This window comes from Myxocyprinus asiaticus, chromosome 50 (assembly GCF_019703515.2).
Source record: "Myxocyprinus asiaticus isolate MX2 ecotype Aquarium Trade chromosome 50, UBuf_Myxa_2, whole genome shotgun sequence".
Lineage (NCBI taxonomy): Eukaryota > Metazoa > Chordata > Actinopteri > Cypriniformes > Catostomidae > Myxocyprinus > Myxocyprinus asiaticus.
Window position 1 is genome coordinate 10092052 of NC_059393.1, and position 25604 is coordinate 10117655.

Genomic DNA, 25604 nt, shown 5'->3' on the forward strand with positions numbered 1-25604 from the left:
ATTCAAGTTGGAAACAAAATACGGAAGATGCCAGTTTAAACAAATATACAGTTAACAAAAGCAAAAACTCTTCTTAAAGTTATAACAGTGAATAAGCATAAGTAAAACCTGCATCACTTTTACATGACCTATTTTATTTGCATGGTATCTAACTATTTATTAATGAATTTGCAGAAAAACAAACAGTGAAGGGTAAGTTATTCGTTTTCTGTCATACTTCACAAATTAAAATTACTTTGCTTGTTCATTCATGTACTAGGAACTCGTAATTACGATATTTCCGACTCTTGAAGGCTGCAAGAGTTCTAGATTTCTGTACGAGTTACCAAGTTGAAAATCTGACTTCAAGTGCCATTCTATTGTACTTTTCCAAGTCAGAAGCTGGAAATTCCGACATTCCAAGTTGAATAGAACATGTCATTTCTACTTGTAAAGGTGCACTCAGTAATTTTTTCCTCATTTAAAAAGTTTTACTTCTAAAGAAATTCATTGTAATTTTTAAACATATGTATAAAATCATGACCACTCTCATAGGATCCAAGTCATATCAGTAACCTTATAAAAGCTGTTTTATTATTCATGGAGAGGGTCCCCTCATGGGGGTGGCCATGTTACAATCACATGACCAGCTGAGTCCTGTTATTGGACACTTTCACTCTTGGATTAAATTAATCCTGCCTGAATGTGAATAGTGATTTTCTACAATTACATCAGTAACTGAAAATGATTACGTTTAAATGGTGCAGCATCCACGCCACTAGGTGTCAGTGTAACTCTCAGACAATGTAAACAAAAAACGTACTTAGTGCACCTTTAAGTTTTAGGGTGTGTTCACACTTGGTAGGTTTGGTCAGATTAAAACAAACTCTGGTGCGATTGCTCTGTTAGTGCGGTTCATTTGAACAAGTGTGAACGCTGCCATCCGAACCTTGGTGCTCACCAAACAAGCGGACCGAGACCACCTGAATAGTGGGTCTTGGTCCGCTTCCAAACTAACTCTGGTGCGGTTCGATTGATATATGAACGCAACATGGACCAAAGATGTCTAAACGGACAAAAACAGGAAGTAATTTGCCTAATACTGACCTCAAGCATACCTGGTTCTTCTCATCATAGGAGCTATGTTGCCCATTACAGTTCGGTACAGGCGTTGGAACTGCCGTTAGCCATCCTTGCAGCATATCTTCGTTTGTGTGTGCAACGGAGGAAATCCTGGCACTGTTTTGACTCCTTTACACATTTTATTAGCTCTTCGTTTGTTCTCAGCTGGTAAAAATACCACCATATATACATATAAAAATATAACGAGTGCATTTAGCCCAGCAGCCAGCATTGTTTTGGATGTTCGGAAAGTTCTGTCGCAAAAATACGTCATAAAATCTGACCAATCAGGTTGTGACTTTTTCCTGATGCCTTTTGTTTTATATCTTTAGGTTCTGTGTTAAAAATGCCAGTGTGAACGCTAAGCGAACCAGGACTAAATGTATCATTTTCTTTTTTGGTCCGGACCAAGAGGACCAAGAGAACCGAACTACAAGTGTGAACACACCCTTAGTCAGCAATGGGAGGAGGCATTTGCTCCTTTGTTATACTGCTTTTAAGTATTATGGAAAATTAAAAAGTGTTCTGACTCTGTAAGTAATCTACACACATTATATAGTACATGAGAAATTTGTTTCGATAAGGCACGGGGTCAAAGCAATGACGTCATTATTGGGAGGACATTGTAGACGTGACAAGCCACCATCCAGCGGGCAGTAGGACCCAGGAATGCCGAAGTGTTTTATCTCCTCAACCATTTCCATTCCCTTCATTTATTCAGGAGATCCTCATAGCGCAGCACACCGCAATAACTCACATACAGTTTCAAACCAAACCATATCCATTGTACCGGGACAAAATGGTTAGGAGTGAGAGACAACGAAGAGACGTAAAGACTGAAGACTTATTTCTGGAGTCCGAAACATCTTTGGATCAGCAAGATTTTGAGATGTCTAGTTACCCTTTCAATGACGTCTTCAACTCCTCAGACTCTTCCATGATAAACACTTTTCTGAAAAACGTCCAAGTTTTATTGGAGGCTGCCAGTTTCATTGAGAGTGCCGAAAAGAAAGGTGGAAGTAAGTGAAATTATGGTGCTCGTGCGAGTGTTTTTTACTCTTTTGCGTTATGCAGAGAAACTGTTTCATTGTCAATAGACTCAGACAACAAAGGGATTGAGTTCAACGAACAATCAGCCAAGTAGACAAGGATCATGTGCAATGTGGCACAATATGCGAAGCACTTCAGACCCAACGCAGACTATGCTTATGAGGGATCGAATTACCATGCAAAAGAGGATAACTTTTTATTTTTTTAAACGTGTTATAAAATACATATAAGCACCTAATGCAGTGAGTTAAACTGTTTAGGTTGATCGCATGGTCGTATTTTGATCGGTACAGGTACAAAGTGACAGAATGTCAAATTTTATTTCATTTAATGTGCCAGAGGTACAAAAACAGCTAATAAATCCCTCTGCAGCGCAGTTAATGCCCCCAAAATGCAGACTGACTGTCCCGAGCTGGCATATACTGTCATATGGGGCAGGCATTGTTCACCGGTGAAACCAGGCTGTTTGTCCCCTCTGTCTCTGTCTTTCGAAGAAAATAAGCAAGTAAATAAATAAATAAACAACATTTAATAGCACAAAACACAGGCTGACGTCACCTCTTACTGTGGTGGACAGTGTTTTGCAGCTATTAACTCTCAATTCTCTGTCAGCAAGTAGAATAATGTATGAATTTTGCTCTGTCAGTGATAAAGAAATAATGAATACCACAAAACGCTAATCAGACTTTGATAAATAAAAGCATTTGTTTATGCGACATTTTTTATTTTATTTTTTAGTTGGCCAGACCTAATGTATGAATCCGAAAACAGATGCAACTCTTGAGAAAAGCTGTAATAAAGTCTTATATTGCTGTTTTTATTCATATAAAAGTGACGACGTTGAGGCCAGTATAAAACTGTTGTTATTTAACTGAGTATGATAACGGGTATATTGATAAAGCACATTGGGAACAATATATTTAGATCATGTAATTCATCCGATTTTTGATTTTTAGCGTAAAATGCCATTTTAAAGACCCACATCATATATGCAAAATATGAAATGTTATATGCAGACTGCAGATGTCTACTTCTAAAGAGTTCTCAATGTTGCCTTCCTGTTTCCTAGAGGGTGTGTTCACATGACATCCACATGGCGCATTCTGCGCTGCTCTGATTGGTCAGAGCTTTTTGCGTGCAGACGCTTACTAGGGTCTCTGACCAATCATAGAGCGGTGGTGCTGTGATGTCATATGTTGCTGGGCTTGGCTTGAGTGTGACTGAAAGTGAGGGATTGTGGGACTTGTAGTGTAGCCAAACGGGGGAAAAGCCGTAAAACGGCGTATTTTGTGAACTTCACCGGGTTATCACGCATATCTGAACATATCTAATGCGAAATAGTGATTTCCAGGCCTGAAAAAGTCATGTAAATTAATAAAGTCTTAAAACTCCTGGAAGTTTCTATTGTGAATTTAATTTTTCTATTTATATTTGGTTCTTAAAAATTTTAATAGGTTAGATCAGTTGTTTTTTGTAAAAATAATAGTATAATAATAGTAATCACGAACGACTAGAAAAATCAAGGAAATCCATTGGTCAAAATGTGTTGGAACCCTGAATTATAAATAGTCTACAACACCCTATTTTTTTATGTTCTTCATAGCTACACAGGGAAATGGCAGTAAATGGATGTATTTTTTTTTTTTAATGTTACTGGGTTATAACGCATACCTGAACATGTGTAACGCAAAATAGCCATTTTCCAGGCCTGCAGTTGACATTAATAAAACCTAAAAGTCCTGGAAGTTTCAATAGTGAAAATATTTTTCCTATTTATGTTGTGATTTTAAAATATTTCATTGGCTAGATATTAGTGGCGGAACCTTGAATTTAGCACTTTAGATGCAATAGATTCATTATATGCAATAGATAGACAATCGAAATAAACATCAAAGTTAGTGTTTAAATATGTTCCGCATGCTTTAAACCGACGGGACTTTAAATCCGGTTTCCCTTTTCGAGTTAAGGACTGGTTAGGTGTGGAACTACATTTCCCATAATGCCGTGTTTTGGTTTCTATTCTCTCAGCTGTCAAAACAGCAGGTAAACAAACGGGGAGAGGAGAAGAGAGCGCAAGCACCAGGAACTTCACAGGCTGGGCTACCGGGGACTCTTTTGTATCTGTTTTTACTCATTTTATACACTTTTTGTAGTCGACTGTTTTCCTAAAGCACTTTTAATATATGAGGTTTTATTTCTGTCAAATTGGACATAATTGGATGTCGCTAGCTTGCTAACGCTGGATGAAATATCTCTAGTCTGCGATAAAGCAAACTGAAACAAAACCACATAGCAAGTGAACCATCGGAGGAATATTCAATGCTACATTTTCAACCGTTTTCATAGCGATTGTTGTCACCGCGATCGCATATCAGACTCTCTAGATTTATTAAAAGGATGACTGCTGTGCTCAATATCCAGAAGTTACTGGAAGCAGCCGAATATTTAGAAAGGAGAGAAAGAGGTACAGTTTTGATGGTTAAAAATCACTTTTCTAACATGTCAAATGCCATATTTCGTATCAAAGTGGGTATTTGCTGTATCTTGTATTGTGGAGTATTTAAAGGGCCCGTGACTGACGTGTGATCAGAGGTGTGACACGTTTCTGCGGTGTGTTTTTCAGAGTGTGAACATGGATATGCCTCGACCTTTCCGTCTATTCAGCACTCCAGCTACCAGAGACAAAGGAAATTTCGAAATAAAAAGTACAGCAACAACCACAACAGGTAAGCACATGATGTGACTCCTCTGTTCACTTCCACGAGAGTGGAAAAAAATGCTGGAGCAAAGCCAGACAGAGACGTGTGCATAGATCATACTGCTTTGACATCTGTCAAGACCTGTCACTGGAAAATAAGAGCTTGAATTATTGCTACTGTATTTTCTGAAACTTTAAACTGTTTAACACTATGCATCATGTCTGATGGGCTTATATAACATTGCAATATTTATATAATATTTTATAAAAAAAAATATATATTGCAGCTGTGTTGTTTTATTTGTTGCTGGAATTGTTTTGGCGGAGGGAAGCTCTCATCAGCTGATTGTCAAACGGGACTGCTACAGCTACAGCGTTGAGGTTAGGGACCGTGTGAAAACTCACGTCGTGTTTTCACTCTCGGACACCATGGGGTTTCGTTTTGTTTAAACCGAAAGTCTGCCAGCAGGCAATCACACGACATCTGGTTTTTACCGCTCTTCGATCAATAACCCGCTAAATAATCCTTGAAACAATCAGGTAACGCTTTTGTTTTTCTAAAGGATGTTAAAATTACCCCGGACCCTTGAAAACACCGTTCTTATTTACAGCAACTGTTGTTTACTTTCTGCCAAGGTGAACAGCCTAAGGCGTCTTTATTAAATGTTCTCTCTCCGTCGACATCCTCATCTTAAAAAACGTGTTTTTAAAAAGTATTTTGATTCCCTTTTGACTAAATCTCGATAAAATAAAGGTAATTCCACACGATTCCCGCTCAACATGCGTTTTAATCCGTCTATACAAGATGCATTTGTCACGTTGTTGCTTGCTTGAGGTATTTTTGTCCCTCGCGCTTTGATTATTCAAATGGAAACTTGATATAGAAAGTATCTTTAAATGCTTAATGGCAAGTTAATGGCTTTAATGGTTTCAATTAAACAATGGGTTAATCTCGACAAGCTGATATTTGTAAAAGGCTTTGGTGTTTGCCTTCATATAACACAGACTGCCATTTTTACCTAGACAACATTTGCATATCAAAACCTAGTATGCTGTTTACCTAGAGAGCATTTTGCGCATCTCAAAATCCAGTGAGCTGCCTACCTTGACAGCATTTTTGAATGAATCAAATTCATGTGAGCTGCCTACCTAGACAGCCTTTTTGGGCATGTCCCCAGTGAGCAGCCTAACTAGACAACATGTTTGGGCATATCAAAATTTAGTGAGTTGCTTACCTAGACAGCATTTATGGGCATCTCAAAACTTAGTGAGCTGCCTACCTAGACATCATGTCTGGTTATGTCAAAATCTAGTGAGCTGCCTACCTAGACAGCATTTATGGGCACTCGAAACTTAGTGAGCTGTCTATTTAGACATCATGTCTAGGTATATCAAAATCACGTGCATTATGGGCACCTCAAAATCCAGTTTGCAGCCTACCTTGACAATATGTTTGGGTATATCAAATCTAGTGTTCTGCCTACCTAGACAGCCTTTTTGGGCATGTCAAAATCCAGTGAGCTGCCTAACTAGGTGACATGTTTGGCATTTGAAATCCCATTGAGGTTTCTACCTAAACAGCATTTTGGGTATATCAAAATCTAGTGTGCTGCCTACCTAGACAGCATTTATGGGCATCTCAAAACTTAGTGAGCGGCCTACCTAGAAAGCATTTTGGGCATCTCAATACTTAGTGAGTTGCCTAGCTAGACATCATGTTTGGGTATATCAAAATCTTGTGAGTTCCATACCTAGACCGCATTTATGGGCATCTCAAAACTTAGTGAGCTGCCTACCTCAACAGCATGTTTGGGTATATCAAAATCTAGTTAGTTCTCTAGCTAGACAGCATTTTTGGGTATATCAAGATCTAGTGAGCTGCCTACATAGACAGCATGTTTGGGTATCTTAGGTGCACCCGTTATGGTGCATGTGTCTATGATGCCCAAAAATGCTGGCTAGGTGAGCAGTTCAATAGCTTTTGAAATCCCCAAAAATGCTCTCTATCTAGGTAGCGCTCAGCCTGTGCGTGTGAGTATGTTTAGGGTAGTGGTAGGCTTGTATGTTTTGTTCCGCTGCATTTATATGCATCAGACATCATGATGACGGATCTCAGGTCAGTGTTACTGTACACAAAGTGATCACTGATGGAGGGAATGAAAAGGAAACACTATCTGAAAATTCTTGCATGTCTGTGTGAGATTTACCTGAGGAGAAAAGACTCCATTCAGGCTGGTTCAGTTAAAATAGCTAAAGGAAAGAGTGCTCGGATGATACTGTCTCTCATATGTTAAAAACTGTGGGGCATTCACATTTTTGTTTGTTTTGTTGTTTTGTCATTACGTTTAAAATGTCTGCATTCTGCCTTGGGCAACCCACATTTTTGTGCATTAAAATGCAAGATTGTTGCACTTGCCACTGTGAATAATAACTGCAGAATACCTCCGTGTATGTCCCCCGACACTACACATTCTGTCATTCAACATTAAAAGCTGTGAAAACATAGCCATACCATTCCTCTTTTTTCATCTTTGTCCCTTGTTGCATCCCTCCTCCCTTCCCGAGCCCACACACATCCTCCTGTGCAAAAACGGCAATGCCATCAGGTCAGCTACAGGGTGTGTGTAAACACGCTTTTGGTATTAATAGTCACCAATAAAGGGAAGTGGTCACATGACTCGGATAGAAGCAGGGCCCTACCGTGGCCACATCGTGCTGCCCCTGCAATGGCATTGCCGTGCATAGTTCGGCCGGCCATTTAAAGCTTTGGAAAAGCTTTCAGCATTTTGCCTCACAAAGAACCTCTTAGGGGAATGGCTGATTCACTTTACATTATTAACATAACACTGACTTGTGCTCTCAGAGAGAGAGAGGGGGCGAGACGGAGAGAGCGACCACTGGTACTCACTCATTGTATGAAGAGGAGAGCTCTCTCACATGCTCAGATATAGGCTGGTCATTGTGCTCCCTTTCTCATCTCAGCACACTTCATTTCTCTGTCTTTTTGCTGCAAACAAAGATTTGCAGTGACATGTGGGTAATTTAGAGGAGTCTCGTTAATTCACACTGGAGCCACTGGATTGGTTGCAACGGGGGAGCTGGTTTACCCCCCCCAATAAAGATTAATTAGTAAATCCATCAGAACATTTAATGATGCATAGCCTTGTTCTTTGCGAGCGGCTGGGCTTTTGTCCACTCGCATGTTCTTTGATCTCACGATGAGAGCTGACGTTTAATTCAGGAGCTAAGTGCTCGAGAAATGACCTTATGTTTATGATATGGATTATAATGAACGTTTAGTGCACTTAGGCTACATTCACACAGTCAGTGTTTGGGAATGACAACCGCATTTGCTTACTGGTGTGAGTCTTGAAATATCCCGTTCATACAACAGCTTACAGTAGCGGCTTGAATAACATCTGTATGAAAGAACAACGAAATTCACAACTGTATTTTAACAGTTGTGACCATGGTGACAGTGACTAAAGTAAATATAAAAAAAAGGTGGTGTCCATACCACTGGCAAGCCTTGTTACGATTGACGATACGTTATTAAATAAACCAGTCTAATCGGGGCGCAAGTACATGCGTCAAATTGTAATTAACCAACAGCGACATTGATTTTTTAAAAAAAATATGTTTTTTTCACTTCTGTTACGCTGCTTGCATTTTCGGGCAACTCCGCTGGATAACAACGGCTGGATCTTGTTTATATCTCCATATACGTGAGTTAACGAAACCCCACATGAAACACGCGAGACAGTGCAGCATCCCTCACATTATATGACGTGACTAACAACTAGTTGACCAGTACGGTTCCGTTCACACAGCACAGGTATGCCGAAAATGCGGTTGTGAGTCATGAAAATTTGCAGGTGTCATTACGGTTATAGAATGCGGTTTTCACTCTTGTTAATAACCGACCTGTGTGTGAACATAACCGGATTAAGCACTCATACAGGACTGACGACCGTATTGTTCTGCTGTGTGAATGTGGCCTTAATTCCTCAAACACAAATAAAAGTGGTTATGTTTGCTCATTAGCTATTTCTTTTTTGTTTTATAGGTCTACACACAATGAGCTGGAGAAAAATCGGTAAGTACAATTTATATATATATATATATATATAGTGTCCAGTAGTGAATAGGCGTGGGAATCAGCAAGAGTGAATTATATAGATATCTGGGTTATGATGTGATAATATTGTTGCAGTATTTCAAGAGGGCATGAACTACAATCCCATGAATCATTGCAAATGATGTAATCAAATTAAAAACAATGGTAAGATATAAAAATGTATATTTAAATTTGTTGTGCAAGTATAGAAGCAATATTTAAAATGTTATTGATAAATATTTAGATATTTGCAAATATATAAGTAATTTGTAAATGTTAGAAGTACGACTTGATTGCGCCATTCACAGTACGTCATGCGTGTGGGCAGTGGCTGCAGAGCTTGTTTGTCACACTTTGTTGGCCGCCATGGCCGGGTCTAAGTGAGGGATATGGGGTCAAGACCCCCTTAGATTTTTCTCGTGTTCCCCCAGGAACTTCTGATTGCCCCTTCCTAAAGATAACAATGCTCCTCTAAGGACCGCATTCTGGTACTGGCCCTGTTGACTGCGATTCTTTGATTGGTGGAGCAGTTCTCTTGAGGATCATGGGTAGTGTAGTTCTTTAGCAGGAATGCCGCTAATAAACATAATATACAAAAAATAAAAGAAAAAATGAAATAATAAGTTGAAATAATACAGACTTAAGGCTTCAACATATACCATTGATGAACAGCCTCAGAGCTCATGGTAGGTCTGTCTTTAAAGGTTTACAAGTAATTGTTAAAAATAACTTTGCCAATGGAAAAAATCAATGGGATTTTGACTTCTGGAACCAGACTATTGTGCTCTCTACTTTGCAATATCGACTCTCCCTCTAGTACTAGTGGGGACCTCTAGTACTGAAGCTACATCTAAATGCAATTTGAAAATGTAAACCTACATAGCATAACCAGTTATAAGGCCACTGAAGTATGTTGTCCTCAACCCTGTCATTGCATCAACAGGTATCTAAAAGTGAAAGTAAGAGGTAAACCAGTTCTGCTTATCTAAGGGCATTCCCTCTTATCCCCTCACACCCACCCCTCAATCCTTCACAACTGCTGTCACCACAGTTTCAGATTACTACCCATAGCAGAGGGAGAAGTCAGAAATCAGAGACTCACTGTTCATGCCATTTGTAAAGAGTATTGCACATTGTCAGTTGCATAACAGGAGGACAATATGCGAAAACAAATAAATGATTATGTTAATTGTGCATTATTAGTGGTGCTTGCTAAGGCAAGTATCACTTCTATTGCTCATACTTATTATTAGGTTTTTTTTAAACCCCTAACCATAAATGTGCTTTTAGTTTTCTAAGTAATACATGATTTTTGTAAAATGTGGTACAACAAAACAGGCAATACAATCCCATAGACTTCAAAGGAAGGATTCATGCCAGATACAGGCAACAGAATATCACGGAGACTTGGGGGCAAAATTTGGTGAGAACACAGCTTAGCAACTACACAGCAAAGCCATTTTCATTTTTTCAGCAAATGTAAAAGTAGTCCTTTAAAATTGCCAACCCATGTAGAGTAGGTGTGTGGGTGTGTGTGTGTCTGTACAAATGATGATCTTTATGTTCTAGTTCCTTGAATGTTCAGCATGTAGTGCTGGAGTTATGTGTGTGAGACTCAAGTCTCTTGAGTGCTTATCTGATCAACGTTAGACACCGACAGTGAGGGGCCTGCTGTTTAGGCTCTGTGCATGCAAATAAGGGAGGCTCCACTTCAAAGATTCGAAATAACTTTGTCTAGACTAACAGGAACTCCTTTGTGAGCCTCTATCTGAAGACCTGGAGCTCAGTTCTATTAACTTTTATTAAGCACGGCCCATTAAAGGAGTGTCACGTCTCTTTGCTTGCCAATCATCTGGGATAGGACAGGATGGGTGAGACAGTAAATATGTATCCAAGGTTGGATGAAATGGATGAACACTTACAGTTAAAGTGCTTTTACTCATTGACGGACCAAAACACAAGCACTTTGCAGAGTGTTTTAAATATACCACGTGTGTGTGTGTGTGCTTGTGCAAGTATACTCAAATTAATCTTCTCCCAAGCCAGCTGGGTTTCTCAGATAATGTCCACCCATGTGAGAAGTTGTCAGTGCGGCAATGTGGATTTGTGTGGGTTTGGGGCAGATAAAGAGGCCAGGGTTGGTCGATCAACCCTAAGTGTCAGCACCAACAAATATTACACAACATAAGATGATGAACGCACAAGATGACGAGTCCGCAGGCACACCCAGCACCAAAATGCCCCTGATTCCATGCATGTATTAGAAAATTTCATTATTCAGATTTTCTATTCCTATATCTTATACAACAACCTGTAACACATTGAAATGCGACTTTAGCTGGTTGGCACAACGAGCCTTACAGCAGCCCTGGTTGGCAACCAGTAGCCATTTTGTGTCTGTCAGGCATCACATACGCTTTAAGTTCACCCGAGATGTGATGAGAGATAGCTCAGTGTTTATGTGCTTCAGAAAGGAAGAGGAAGGAGATGAAAGCCTTGTGACTGCATTCTGGCCTCATGCAAGCCACATAACATATGCAGATAAACACATGTGCACTCACAAGTATGCCACCATATGATCTTCTGATGTCTTTGAACAGATGTGGCGAGCCTCAACTTCCTAAACTTGGGTTGCATGTTGCAAGCTTTGAAATGACAATGTATTTCAATTGGGAAATGTTCTGTTAAACTGCCAAGTTCTCAGTGATTTCATTTTCAATTACAGTTGTTATGTGGTTGTTAATTATTGGCTGTATGAGAGCGAGGGAGTGTTTGGTTGTGTGATAAGCATGTTGTTGTGGTTGTGTGGGCCGTGGTGTGTTTGACAGTCGGAATGCAAAGGCTCAGGAATAAAGCTGCCAGGCTGGTTTACTGAAAATAGACTGCTGGCTCTAAGAAAAGCTCTATTGAGAACGTAGAGGAGCTTGGGCGAGTTGGCTGCAATACACTTCCACTCTTGAAAAGAATCATGAGGAACAAGTATATGTAGAAGTTGTTGGGTCATAATCACTAGCTAAAGAGTACTCTTCAGGAACTCACTTTCGATGATCATAGATTTTGTCCTCCCTGTGTACTAAGGTGGTACAGAGGAAGCAGGAGTCAGAATGTTCCCCATCCCTTTGAGGGGTTTCCGGAATTCCCAGGGGAAGCTAGAACTGGCTGTTCTCTCTGACTTGATGCCTTATAAGCTTTTCTTGGCCGGCAAAAGCAGCTTAGAAGGTGTGATCTTTGGTCCAGTAAGCAAGTGCATAGAGACCTGCACACGTGCTAGGGCATGTTCACAAAACACTTGTGGCTTACACTCACACTCTGAAAGATTGACAAAGCTCTGGCTGTTTTGGTTGAATCAGAAAGCAAGGACACAAACTCCTATGACAGTCTTTATCAGAAGAGTATAGCAGAGGATGTTCGAGAATTGGAGGTCACTAGTGCTCAGCCTTGCCCTACATTTACTGTGTGTTCTGTAAAAGAACACCCTGTTTTATTGCATGCAGGGACACCATCTCCCTGCAAATGCAACACCCATGGCTACTGGTGGATAAGGTTACAAAGACAACACACAAACAGACAGATATCCTTAATGACACCATGAAGATTGTTTACTATACAGCCACACCCAACATATTTTAACTTCTCTAATAGTTTCATGCAAGCCAATTCTAGAATTACAAGCTGAGGATCATTTAAAATATGAAGCAATCAACATTGCTGAATCTAATAGTCAATTGAACATAATCAGCAATACCCTTAAAACCTGAAGTTTGTTTGGCGAAACTTCTGTCCAGTGTCTAAGTATGACACTATAAGTTTGTGGGCCTACCAATGCTGTAGCCAAATTTTCAAGGTTGGGCAGACCAAATGTAATAGCTTAAAGGCTTGATCACTTTTACCTTTGAATGGTTAAATTCCACTGGCGAAGTACAGTCATCTCAATGGGAATCTGCACAACAGGAATTTTGCCTGATGGACTTCTAGTGGCAAAGAATTGTCCTAATGCAAATTTTGCTTTACACGTGAATTTGCAGCAATGAACAATAGGAAGTTTCATGGTTTGCAGTGACCTCTGTACATAGCTACACTAAATATTCAAAATCGACGAGTAAATAATTTTAGCTGTGAGTTTCTTTATAACTTGACTCTCCCAGATTATATAGTGCAGCATTAAAAAGAGGCAGCATGGCAAGTAGTTTTTTCAGGTTTTACACTCTCTTAACATTTGCCCACTCCATGTTCGCCTGTGGAATTTCGCTGTGCAAAGGTAAATGTGACTGAGCCTTATGGCAAAGCTATTAAATTCTGTCCCTGGAGGCCCACTGTCCTTTAGAGTATAGTTCCAGCCCTGTTCTTTCACTCCTAGCTGTGATTTTTAAGTAATTCTGAAGACCTTGATTAGCTGGTCCAGGTGTGTTTGATTAGGGTCGTAGCTAAACTATGCAGGACTGTGACCCTCAAAAAAATGGAATTGAATAGCCCTCGCTGAAGGATTGTCCATTGAAAAACCTGTATTGGTTGAGACCAAATCAAAATATTGGATATGTCTATTGTGGTTTCAGCCCTAGGGCCTACCACAGAACTTCAGATATTAAAGAGCACCTGTTATGGTTTTTAAACGTGCCTAATTTTGTTTTAAAGGTTTCATACAATAGATTTACATGCATCCAAGGTCAAAAAACACTTTAATTTGCTCATAATTTAAATTATAATTTATTCCCAATGTCAAAAACGACTCGTTCAATGATCCGTACTAAAGGATTCGTTCTAAACTCCTCCTTTCAGAGAGCCTGCTCTGCTCTGATTGGTCAGATGTCCCAGTCTGTTGTGATTGGTCTACTGCTTAGTTTAGTGTTTGAGGACGGGTCAAAGCTGTTCGCGAGCAGCCAATGAAGACCAGAGGCGGGTTTTTTGTTACCAAATTACGTAGGTTAGTACAGGAAGTAAGTCTGGAATTACTAACGACTCGTTTCAGGTGTTCAAAATCAGAGTCTTTCTTTTGGGAGTCAATAACTCCATTTGTCGTGCACTTTGATTTTTGAAACTTTGAAGACTTTTTTACATTCACAAACAGCAATATAACACACTACATGAAAGGTAATATTTGAAAAACCATAACAGGTGCTCTTTAAGTTCTTTTTGTCTTAGGGAATATTGTAGCAAGCTGGACAAACCCTTGCTATACAGCCATCCAATCAGCTGAGCCTCTGAAGGTCGTCCAATCATAACCAGCCCCATTGATACCAATGATCCCTTACTTTGTGTGTCATGGCCTTTGATCTTATTACGGAAGAGTTCTATGCCTGTTAGACCATCCACCACCGTTGTGAGTATTTTTTGTTTTCGGATTAGGCGTCCTTCCGGTGAAGTAAAGCTTCTCTTGAGTGGCTTTTCAGAGAGAGAGAGAGAGAGAGTTCTGGAACACAGACATCTGGTGATGTCTCTGTTTTATAATTTCGTCTTGTTTGTTTTTGGGATCACTCCACATTTATTAGATTACAACCCCAAAGCATTCACAACCTTCTGGCCAATTTAAACGCACCTAACAGGGAATTGTACATTAACAAAATCTGTGTTTTCCATGTACACAACCATCTGCAGGGGCTTTAGGGATAGGGGCAGTGATCACATGAACACACCGAAAATCTGGGCATGTGAGTGGGGTCTGGTGGTCTGGGTTGTGTGGAGCAGATTACAGTTTGGCACGTGTGAATTAATCCATGTGTTACTGATGGGCCAGTGCAGGCCTCGTTTCACCACAGCTGTTACTGTCAGAGGGTGTACGTGATTCTTTATTTCCCTGTAGTCTATAGCCATCACTCTGCCTGTAGTGTTTAACCCAGAGTGCAACAAGAGTATATCCAAGGCCTGTTGAAGATTCTGTTCTGTCTCTCTCTACCTCCCTTTCGCTCTCTGTTTTTCTTTCTTTCTCTTTCTCTTTCATGTGTCATACGGTACAGTGAGCTGTCATTGGTTCGCCCCATACATGGCTCAAAGGCTTCATTGTTTGCGAGTATGTTTACATAGATTGCCGTCACTGTGGCTGACTGTACGTCTTTCTGCAACTATCTCTTCATCCTACCTTATTCATCTCCCTCTCATTCTCTCCATCCTGGCTACCCCCACATTCTAACTTTACATCTATAAACCTTCTTTCTCTCTTTCTCCACCTCTGTTTTTCTCCCTTCCTCACTCTGCCCACATTAAAAGTCTGCGTTTTATTCCCAGCAAGAGTGTATGTTGCTTTTAGGTTGGTGCATCTCTTTTAATGTGAAGCTCACGTTGCTCTGAGTCTAGTTTTCGGGCAGATTACACGAAAACGGAGGGCTAGCACCAATAATGGCCCATCTGTGTGTTTGTGCAGTGGGGGAGGATTCTGCTCTCGTTTAATCTGAGGGCTGAGAGCTGCTTTGAGAACTGCTATGGCACTGAGGGTGACACATTCACATGCTCACTCATAATGACATCATAAAAGAGGCAAGGAGACAGATCTTTAAATAAAACAAGTCTTAAAAAAAGCTGGTAACTCGGATATTGATTGGTTCAAAATCAGGGCTTGAGTACCCAAAGCCTGTTCTTGCTCAGTAATCTGTGCACTGGTTTACAAAACCCGGACATGTGATCTGACGGTTCAAAGGAATCATGTGAGGATATGGAGAAAAACTTACAAGATGGGAAATCTGTTGGAAACAACCCTTGCTCTTTTAGCATGTGAATGTACAGTACTTGCGTTGCTTTATGTTGCATCCATGCCTTCATATGCGACTGCTCCGGGCTTCATCTATATTACATGCATTTGCTGCTATAAATACGTCCTCGCCTGTGGCACACTTTACATGTACGATAGAGATGATGCACTGTGTTTGCTTACTCGAAGAATCAGAAGGTCTAAACAAGGCTCCAAATGAACTGTGGACACTCCCTATGAAGCTAGTTTTTTATGTGCATTTCCTCATCGGTGCAAGAATCGGTGCCGATTTTTGCTTGCTGCACAGGCAGAGGTGCTGATTGCCGATTGGTGCTGGTGACTTCTTGCCACAGATTAAACAGCTGGTGTGTTTCTATATACACACACATTTATGTACTGTATATACACATGCCTAATAGCTGAACCTGTTTTCTGCACTGATTGTGCTGGACAATTCGTACAATTCTGCAGATTGCAATTAGGGAACGTGTCGACCCCCTCTTGACCTTAACATTAGTTATTAAAATGTCAGCCCCATCACATTATGCCAGCTCCATTCATTATTTACCAATAAACCAAGCGGAATCTGGGGCAAGCCTGTGTTTTCACCCCCTAATAAAACCCCCACTCTGCAGAGCACAGAGCAGACGGGTTACCGTGTTTTTCACAGTCCTTCGGTTACCCGTATTCTCTGATATAGTGTTCATTTGTGGTTTTTTCTCAGACATACCTCGTTCCATACACAACCCAGCCTTACAAAAGCAGAACCAATTGGTCAAAATGTAAACATTAAAACACTTGTCTTGAAATGCTCTTGTGGTTTTGAATGTGCTGTGTATACAGACGACCGCCAGATTTGGCGCATGCAGGTTTGAGATCACGTGGACCCGCAAGACAACATGAGGGGTGTTTGTGCAGACCCCAAACACAGTGAACAATCACTGTCTCTGAACCCACAAGAGCAAGAAACAGCAACCCCTTTAAACGCGTGTTTGTGTGTTTGCGTCTACACCCGCCATTAAAACCCTCTTCATCTTGTGGTATGATTGTTGTGTTGAGATTAAGGAGAAGAAAACGAAGCAAACCACTGCTCTGTAGGCTACATCAGTGGCATCGAGCTACAAAAGACAATCTAAAGAGCACTTCCGTTCTTTTCTTACTCTGTCTGGCCTGTGGTCATGCATCTGTGTTGCTGCCACGTGCAGGAGTGAGAGATGGAGGTACAAGGTTAGAAGATGTTGATGGAGAGAGAGTGAATTTTGTTCTAATGAAGATCTTATTTATCGCTCCACTCTATCACTATAAATATGTTTGTTCATTCTGTCTGTCGGTCTGTCGTTCGCTCTATCTATCATTATATCTATTGCGCTATTGTTTGTTCTATCGCTTTGTCACTATCTAACTATTGTTCGTTCTATTGCTCTGTCACTCTGTTGCTCTAACATTCGTTCTATCACTGTCTGTATCCAGCGCTCTATTGCTCTGTGCATCAATCTATCTCTTTGTCTATCTATCACTATCGCTCTTTATATCTCACTCTCTAACGTTCTTTCTATGAATCATTTGTTCTGTTACTCTTATCATTATATCTGTCACTATCTATCCATCATTCTGTCTTTCTGTATGAATGTCTGTCTATCCTTCTATCAGATCATCTTTGTTTGTTCATGTGTATTCTCTATGAGCTTGTGTGTGTGCAGACCAAGTCATTTAAAATGCATGTGAAAATGCTCTGTCATAAAAACAGTCTTGCCGGGGGTATAAGTGAGAACAGGCCTGAACATGCTCTAACATAAGAAGCACGTTTTTGATTTGAGTTATTATTATACCGAGTATAGAGTTCTCTATATGACTAATGCAGAGGAGTGTACAACTCTGCATATCTACCAGAGCCAGAACTTGACTAGCTTTGAAGCACAGATGTTTCACACCCACGACTATCAAGGTTCATTCTAAGACAATGCAATTGTGTACCGTGCGTAGTTCGTCAAAGCTCTGGCTAACATGTTACATAATCTTGCTGCATTTGGATAGTCGATAAGGACACAGGTTATTCATAGTAACACAAACACACAGAAACACACCCAACATTACCTATAACATTTTTATGGCCAAAGGTCTTTTTTTAAGTTCCATTGAAACTAAATTTTGTTGCGTGACCTGCTATGATGTCATAATTAGGTAAGTATACTGTATGTTGTTTTTAGGTTTGACAGCGAGACGACAGACATAGTGATTGTTGTTTGGCACGGACTCCGTCTGGTGACTCAAACAAAGCCATTTATCATGCCACACACAGACTAAGGCAAACACATGAAGATATACAGCCTTCCCATTAAGCACTGCTGTGCGTGACCTGACACCCGTCATGTCTGTAGACAGATGGCATGGGAGCTGTTTGGGGATAGTTTGAGAAGTATTTTAAAGATATTTGAAATAGGTTTTGGGTTGAGTTTGGTGTAGACAAACTTGAGGTCTATGACAGTTATTACAAATTGCTAAAAGACTCCCATAGCCATTAATGCACTATGTTGATCAATCAACGTCTACATGCATATTGAGGCAGACAGTGGAATGTCTACAAAGGGTGTGACTGTTGTTCTGATAACAGTACCCTCCCGATGGTGCTCAGAAATATAGTGATAAGGCTTGTGATATATCTACTGCCATTGTCACGGGGCAGACAGTATGTGCAAGTGTGTGTAAAAGGGACGGAGCAGCCATCATCATTGCTGATAAGAATGAAATTCAACAGAATAAGGGGCGAAAAGCTTCAATAAGAAGTGCATTCGCTGGTGCTGATCTCTCACACACAAGCGTGTTCATGTCTTTTAAAAGCCATCTATGGTGTTGGGCATTCTTTGAGAGGGGAATTTTTCAGGTCACCTCCACTTCCGAATGGATACAACCTCAAGCACTTCCTTGAGCGCAACTCTTTAAAGGGATAGTTCACCCCAAAATGAAAATTCTGTCATTTATTTATTTACCTAACATGATATTTTGTGTTCAATGAAATAAAATAAGTCATACAGGTTCAGAACGACATAAGGGTGAGTAAATGACGACAGAATTTTTGCATTAACTATCCCTTAGTTGCCAATTGGAGGTGTGGGTATGCATGAGTACTTTCTGTTTAAGGTGGAGAATGCGCAATTGTCTTGTAAAAAGTTTTGTCTGTAAATTTTCACCTCGAACCACATAGGCACGGCATGTTCGTTTCAGGGTGTGTGTGTGTGTATGTATGTATCAGGCTGACGCTTCTGTTGTCCTCAGGCGAGCCCACCTCCGTCTGTGTCTGGAGCGATTGAAGACTCTCATCCCGCTGGGACCAGACTGCAGCCGCCACACCACACTTGGACTGCTCAACAAGGCCAAAGCACACATAAAGGTAAACACACTCACACTTGTGCACATGTACTTGTAAGCGCCTCCCATCAAGTTATGTTGCTCCTAAATTAAGCGAATTATATCAGAGCCACGGCCTAGTGGTTAGTGCAGCTGCTCTGACACATTGAGCTGTGGTGCTCCTGTGGTCAATGCGAGTTTGCATCTGTAGGTTCTGTTAACTAAAAAGTGGAAAGACAAAAAAAAAAAATAAAAAAAAAATTGAAAGCCAGTTTCAACTTCTGCACCCTAACCTTTAAGGCTAGGGTATACTTTGTTTTTTAACAAATAAGTATAGCTTACATTACAAAATATATATATATATATATATATATATATATATATATATATATATATATATATATATATATATGAAACATAATTAAATTGTGATTGAAACTATGGCAAATGCATGAAAGAGACCCAGCGTGTCTTTCATAATAAGAATGAATGAAGTGTGCGTTCCAAATAACGAACTGTGCACTTACACTGTACACTTGGCCATGTAGTGTATGAATTTTAAAAGTGTAGTATCATAACAAATGGAACACGTTTTTCATGTTTTATTCACTGAAGCATTCACTGTTTTTCAGTTGACTGAAGTGACATTTCAAATGCATGCAATGTGTTGCCGCTAGCTTTAGCGCATTAGCCAAACTCAGTTCAACATTTATACTCAGTGACCACTTTATTAGGTACACCTGTACCCCTACATATTCATGAGATCATCGAATCAGACAATCATGTTGTCTGCAGATACTCATGCAGATGTGGGTCAGGAGCTTCAGTTAATGTTCACATCAACCATCAGAATGGGTAAAAAATTTGATCTCAGTGATTTGGACCGTGGCATGATTGTTGGTGCCAGATAGGCTGGTTTGAGTATTTCTGTAATTGCTGGTCTCCTGGGGTTTTCATGCACAACAGTCTTTAGATTGTATAGAGAATGGTGCAAAAAACAAAAAACATCCAGCGAGTGGCAGTTCTGCAGACAGAAACGCCTTGTTGATGAGAGAGGTCAACGGAGAATGGCCACACTGGTTCAAACTGAGCGAATGGCTCAGATATCCCCTCTGTACACCTGTAGTGATCAGAATAGCGTCTCAGAATGCACAACATATCAAACCTTGAGGCGGATGAAGCTGACAGAATGGTTTTTGGCACCATTCAGAGTAAATTCTAGAGACTGTTGTGTGTGAAAATCCCAGGAGATCAGCAGTTACAGAAATACTCAAACCAGCCCGTCTGGCACCAAAAATCATGCGACGGTCGAATTTTTTCCCCTTTCTGATGGTAGATGTGAACATTAACTGAATCTCCTGATCCATATCTGCATGATTGTATGCATTGTACTGCTGCCACACGATTGGCTGATTAGATAATCGCAAAAAAATAGGGATGGGCACGAGTACTCGAGTGCTTGGGTACTCGGATGTGGCAGCAATGATCGATCCTGAAAACGATGATCGATAGTGATCATGCATGATGTGACTTTTCACTTAATTCGAAATCCAGTGACAATTACCTGACAACTAAACACAAACGTGTCAAAGAGGAAGCTTATTTTTAATTTTGAGATTGATTTTGAGATTGATTACGTTGTGATTTTGAGGGGTTGATTATCAGAGACGTCTCATAGCAACCAAACTGATACAACACTGCAATGCTATCATCACGATAATCAAAAGAGAGTGTAATTAACTGTGTTTTGAACACCTGTCTCTGCAAAACATTTGCTAAACACGTTTTATTATCATTTAATGTAAGAACTTTGACTCGTTAATGGACATTATTTAATAAAAGTGAACGTTTGTCACTGACTGTAAACCTCCCTGCCTTGCATGACGTAACTTACACCTGCATCTCGACGAAATGAATGAAGATTTCCGCAAGATTCTAAGTTAGATGTCCGATGTAAAGTGTCATACCGTTGCACTTTCCCCAGTTGAAAGGTGGTCATTCTGACTCTCCGAGTTGAATGGAATGCTTCATGAATTACAGCAAACACAATACGGAGCATCGAGGCTTTCCCCACAAGAGCGAACACTTGGATGCACGCACACACACACACACACACACACCAGGCAGTATGGCAGTGGACTCAACGCGCTGAAGCAACGCATATACAGCAGGCGAGTGTTTCAAACACTTTGACAGAGCGCAGCTAAATGGAACAGAATGCAGCGTCTTCAAAACTGAACTTCAACTTAACACGCATATTAAAAAAGCAATGGTTATGGCGTCTCCTGATAAGCCAAATGCGATTTGAAAATAGACGGTTCAGACAAACTGGTGCGCGTTTACAAAGATTACTACGGTAACCGTAGAACAGACAGACTTGCATTGGGCACATTCTTTCCGAGCTGGGCAGTGAAACTTCACATAATAACAAAATATGATGCATTATATTTTGACTATGCAATCTTTTGTATATTTTGTAACATTTTATTTTATAACAGCCAATAATAATGAATAGACGATACACTGGAACAACAAGTCACAATGCAGCAGCTATAGACGTTTGTCAGACATGTTATTATATATACAATTATGTACATGTCATTGCCCCTCGAGGACTCGACGAGTAGACAAAATGACCAAAATGCCCATCCCTGATAAATAAGTAGGTGTACAGGTGTACCTAATAAAGTGGTCACTAAGTGTATATCTCAAATAATTAACATGTTCACACAGCTTGGGGTGATGGTAAAGCATTCTACTCACATTTGTACAAACTGTCCAACATTCCACACTCCGTTATTTTGGTTGAAGAAGTACTTCATCTGGGTATTTGTAGTACACAGTTGCATTTAAGTTGTACGTACCACTCGCACTACTTACACTACAAAATTGCGTAGAATAGTGCAGAAGTGTGCGTTTTGGGATGCACCCTAAGCATTTGTGCTTATTTAGCAACCTGCTTCTTCGTTATTAAACTGTTGGACATGTATACAGAAATAGATGAGTAAACATATCGATTTATGGATCTAAAGAATCGATACCATATTTGAGAAAAAGTATTGCAATATACCGATATGTTATTTTATAGGCACAGCCCTAATGCCACTGTGTGCAAGACGTACCTGCACGTGAAAGAAACCCTAGTATACTTTGGCCTTTGCAGATATCCCTTCTTGACATTTTTATTTTATTTTAATTAAGACATTTATATCTGTCTAGTTATTGACAATGGCCATTGAAAAATCTAAATCGTTCGACCATTAGCCAAAACATACAGATCCTGGATACGTCTCCTGGATACGAAAAATACATTTTAATATATACACGCAATGAAATTGCCACAACACATTGAAAACACGCAGATACTTCAGAACTAAATCTCTTACGGAAGTGACAAACGAGTTTCGCTCACTCCAAAGCTTTATTGTCAAATCTCTCTCAACCACTATAGACAGAAGCTACCTATTGTTTAAAATATGTATGTGATAATAACCCTTTATTTTCATTTTGCTTTTCATTCTGATGTCCTACTGGTTTTTCCCTGCCATAACAGGTTAAGCTCTCCCAACCAGTTATGTGTGTGTGCACGTGTGTGTGTGTGTGCATCTGTGGATTTAGCTGGGGGTCATGCTGTATTGCACTTTAGTGTAATGCATTACGGGGTCAGAAGAGTCACGTGTGGAGGGATTGTTGATCCGAACCGGGTTCAAAACTATAGTAAACAGCCATTAGTCAAGAGCTTGACAGAACACACATACATACACCACTTTCAATCATGCCTCACCTTCAGTTATTCCCTGCTGTTTCATTGCATGTTTATTTATTAATAAAGATTTCATAGTAATTATCATAGTGATGTCCGCTTTGCGAGCGAATCGTTCTTTTTGAGTCACCTCAATAATTCAGTGGAACCAGTTCGCCAGTTGTACAGAATACTTGATTAGTTAATCTGTGAATACTTTTGAAAAATCCTTATCCATGTAATCACAAACGACTGGGAAGCTCATTGAAATTTATTGATCAGAAAGTGTGGGAACACTTAGAATATTTTGTTTTGATGGGTGTGTGTTTACTGATACAGCAGTTATAACCAGGGATTACACAGTGATTTCCTGTGGATGTTGTTAGTGATTTTCAGTAATGTTCCATGAGTCATTGTTATTTGTCTTCTCATAGAAACTGGAGGAAGTGGAGCGCAAGTCTCAGTATCAGTTGGAGAATTTAGAGCGAGAGCAACGTCACCTTCGGAGGCGTCTGGACCTGCTGCGGGGCGGCGGGGGTGTGCTGGAGGGAGAGAGGATACGCTCTGACAGCGTAGGCTCCACTGTCTGCTCCGAGCGATCCTACCGCTCTGACTCAGACCAAGGTATGGGCTCTGCATTAACCTAAATGCACATACACTAGTTAAAGAGTCCTATATCAGCCAGTGTGATATCGACCAAAAGCCTTGGAGAATAGATAATAAATATTTTCTGCTTTCAATAATTTTTGTCTGCATCTAAGACTATTTTTGCATTTTCTAATTAAAAAAAAAAATAAATATATATATATTATATATTTGTAATATTATCAGCATAACAAGTTGAGCGAAAAATTACATTGTGGAATTTGTATTTTGGTATCATGTGACACACTTAATCTGTTACACAGTAAATCAAAAATGTTCTCTCTCTCTCATTGGAAACAGAAGAGATGGAGGTGGACGTAGAGAGCACAGAGTTCTCTCATGGAGAGCTCGACAGCGTCAGTACAGCCAGCACCAGCGATCTGGACGACCACAGCAGTCTACAGAGCACTGCCAGCGATGAGGGCTACTCCTCTTGCAGCATCAAACTAGCCTTCAGCTCATAAAACACGCTCCACTTCACACATACACACACACACACACACTGTCCCAGCCCTCAAAATGAGTCCTGTCTCCTTGCCACCTATCGCTCCTTGACCAATCAGAGACTCTCATTTAAGTCAGGTGACCAGAACACAGCCCGCCCTAAGTAAAATGGCTGATTTATTGTTTAATGTTTGTGAATGTATCCGAGAGAATATGAATGAGATGGAAACAATCTGTGATTGTGATTTAAGTTTTAAGATGGTTTTATCCCTGAATGAAAGATTGGATGAAGCAGTAGACTGATAATTATCAGTATCGAAACCCTTTTTTTCCGAAAGGAAAGCTGAATTGTATAAAAAAAAAAAAGTTATATGTTTTTTTTAATTCAAACCCTTGATTGTTGATTCTTTACATGAACGGGTCGTGAACTGGTCACTGGTTAAACAGTCGGCAAAACCTATGAAATCTACAAATTGGTACACCTGTGCTCAATATCATCACATGTAGCCCCGTAACTAGTTTCCTTTTCGTATAGTATGTTTTTTTGTTTTGTTTTTACATCGCTGCTCAACAGCAACAAGGACTGTCATTGGTGCTATGTGACACAAAACCAGTCATGCAGAAAAATCTGCTGTTTCATCAAAGACAAAGGAAACACAACAATCCCATGGCTGTGGGAATATTGGTGCATTTAAACCGTGGAACTCATTTCCACACAGCAGCTACAACTAAGCGATCTTGCACTCGACTGCGTAGAGCCCTCCATAGAACCGATGCCATGTCAGAGAATACCCACCCCCGTGTTTAAATAGGTGTTTCTCCTGGCAGTAATAAGCAATAAACTCCTGTAGTCAGAATCAACACATTAGCACTCCAACTTCTGAGACACAATCCTTGTGTCCGTCCAAAAGAGCAACGCCAACTTGCTCGCTTTTGTACATAAATACAATAGTTTAATACATTTAAAGTTGAACTGAAAAACTGTTGGGGAAAAAAAAAAGGTAGTTACCCATGGGTAGAACTGTTGCCTCTGTTGCTGTATTGTGTGTCTTGTGTTTTGTGCATTTGAAATTATATTTTTGCAAAGATTGACTATCTTCCTCTGAAAGTCTTTCATGGTGGCATGTATTATTAGTTCATTATGCTGGATGAAACATCCAATATTTTAAATTCTGTGGCTGCCTGAGGAATTTTATGACTTTCTTGAAAAAAAAAAAACAAAACAAAAAAAAAAAAAAACAACAACGAACGAGAAGAAAACCAACACACTGAAGTACTTAAAATCGATCACACAAGAACGAACAACTGAACAAGTGAACGCCAAAGCGTGGACCTCTGTTAAAGGCATGCTAACTTTTGAGTGGCACTCTTTATTTATTTAATTTTATTTGTTTTAAAGCTGAAAGGCATTCCACTACTAGTAGGGTGATTCTCACAAAACCAGTTAAGAAAATGTCCTGGTCATATTTAACCCCACATTGTTAAAAAATACAATTTTATATATATATATATATATATATATATATATATATATATATATATATTACATTATTTTAAGGCATTCAGATAATTTTACTATTCCCATTGTTTTGCAATGATGATTCTTATTACCGTAGCATATTTTTGTTGTTGTACACTGATTTTTAAAATCAGCAGAAATAAAAGGCAGTACCAAGGGGGTACTACAGTGATGGAGAAATACTTTGCAATGTATTTAATACATTATTTTTCCTTATTGCGGTAATTAGAATATTTTAATGATGACCATCTTTTTTCACATTGT

At 39.8% G+C, this 25604-nt stretch overlaps 1 protein-coding gene across 2 annotated transcripts; it reads left to right on the plus strand.

Moving 5' to 3' along the window:
* Positions 1-1783: 1783 nt before the first annotated feature.
* mxi1 (max interactor 1, dimerization protein) lies at positions 1784-25066 on the plus strand. 2 transcript variants are annotated; one of them, XM_051694899.1, is made up of 6 exons: positions 1784-2120; positions 4775-4877; positions 8916-8945; positions 18919-19033; positions 23167-23356; positions 23678-25066. In XM_051694899.1, the coding sequence occupies exons 1-6, from the start codon at positions 1901-1903 to the stop codon at positions 23839-23841; spliced, it is 822 nt and encodes a 273-aa protein (XP_051550859.1). In that variant the 5' UTR covers positions 1784-1900; the 3' UTR covers positions 23842-25066. The 2 variants fall into 2 exon arrangements, with proteins under 2 accessions (XP_051550859.1, XP_051550860.1); XM_051694900.1 differs by lacking the exon at positions 1784-2120 and adding an exon at positions 4186-4615.
* The last annotated feature ends 538 nt before the right edge of the window (positions 25067-25604 follow it).

Bases quoted from the DNA above. Each gene is read 5' to 3' on its own strand.
- mxi1 (XM_051694899.1), top strand. From the start codon at position 1,901: ATGGTTAGGAGTGAGAGACAACGAAGAGACGTAAAGACTGAAGACTTA. The intron at 4,878-8,915 runs GTAAGCACATGA...TTTGTTTTATAG, and splicing joins TACAGCAACAACCACAACAG to GTCTACACACAATGAGCTGG. The intron at 23,357-23,677 runs GTATGGGCTCTG...CATTGGAAACAG, and splicing joins CCGCTCTGACTCAGACCAAG to AAGAGATGGAGGTGGACGTA.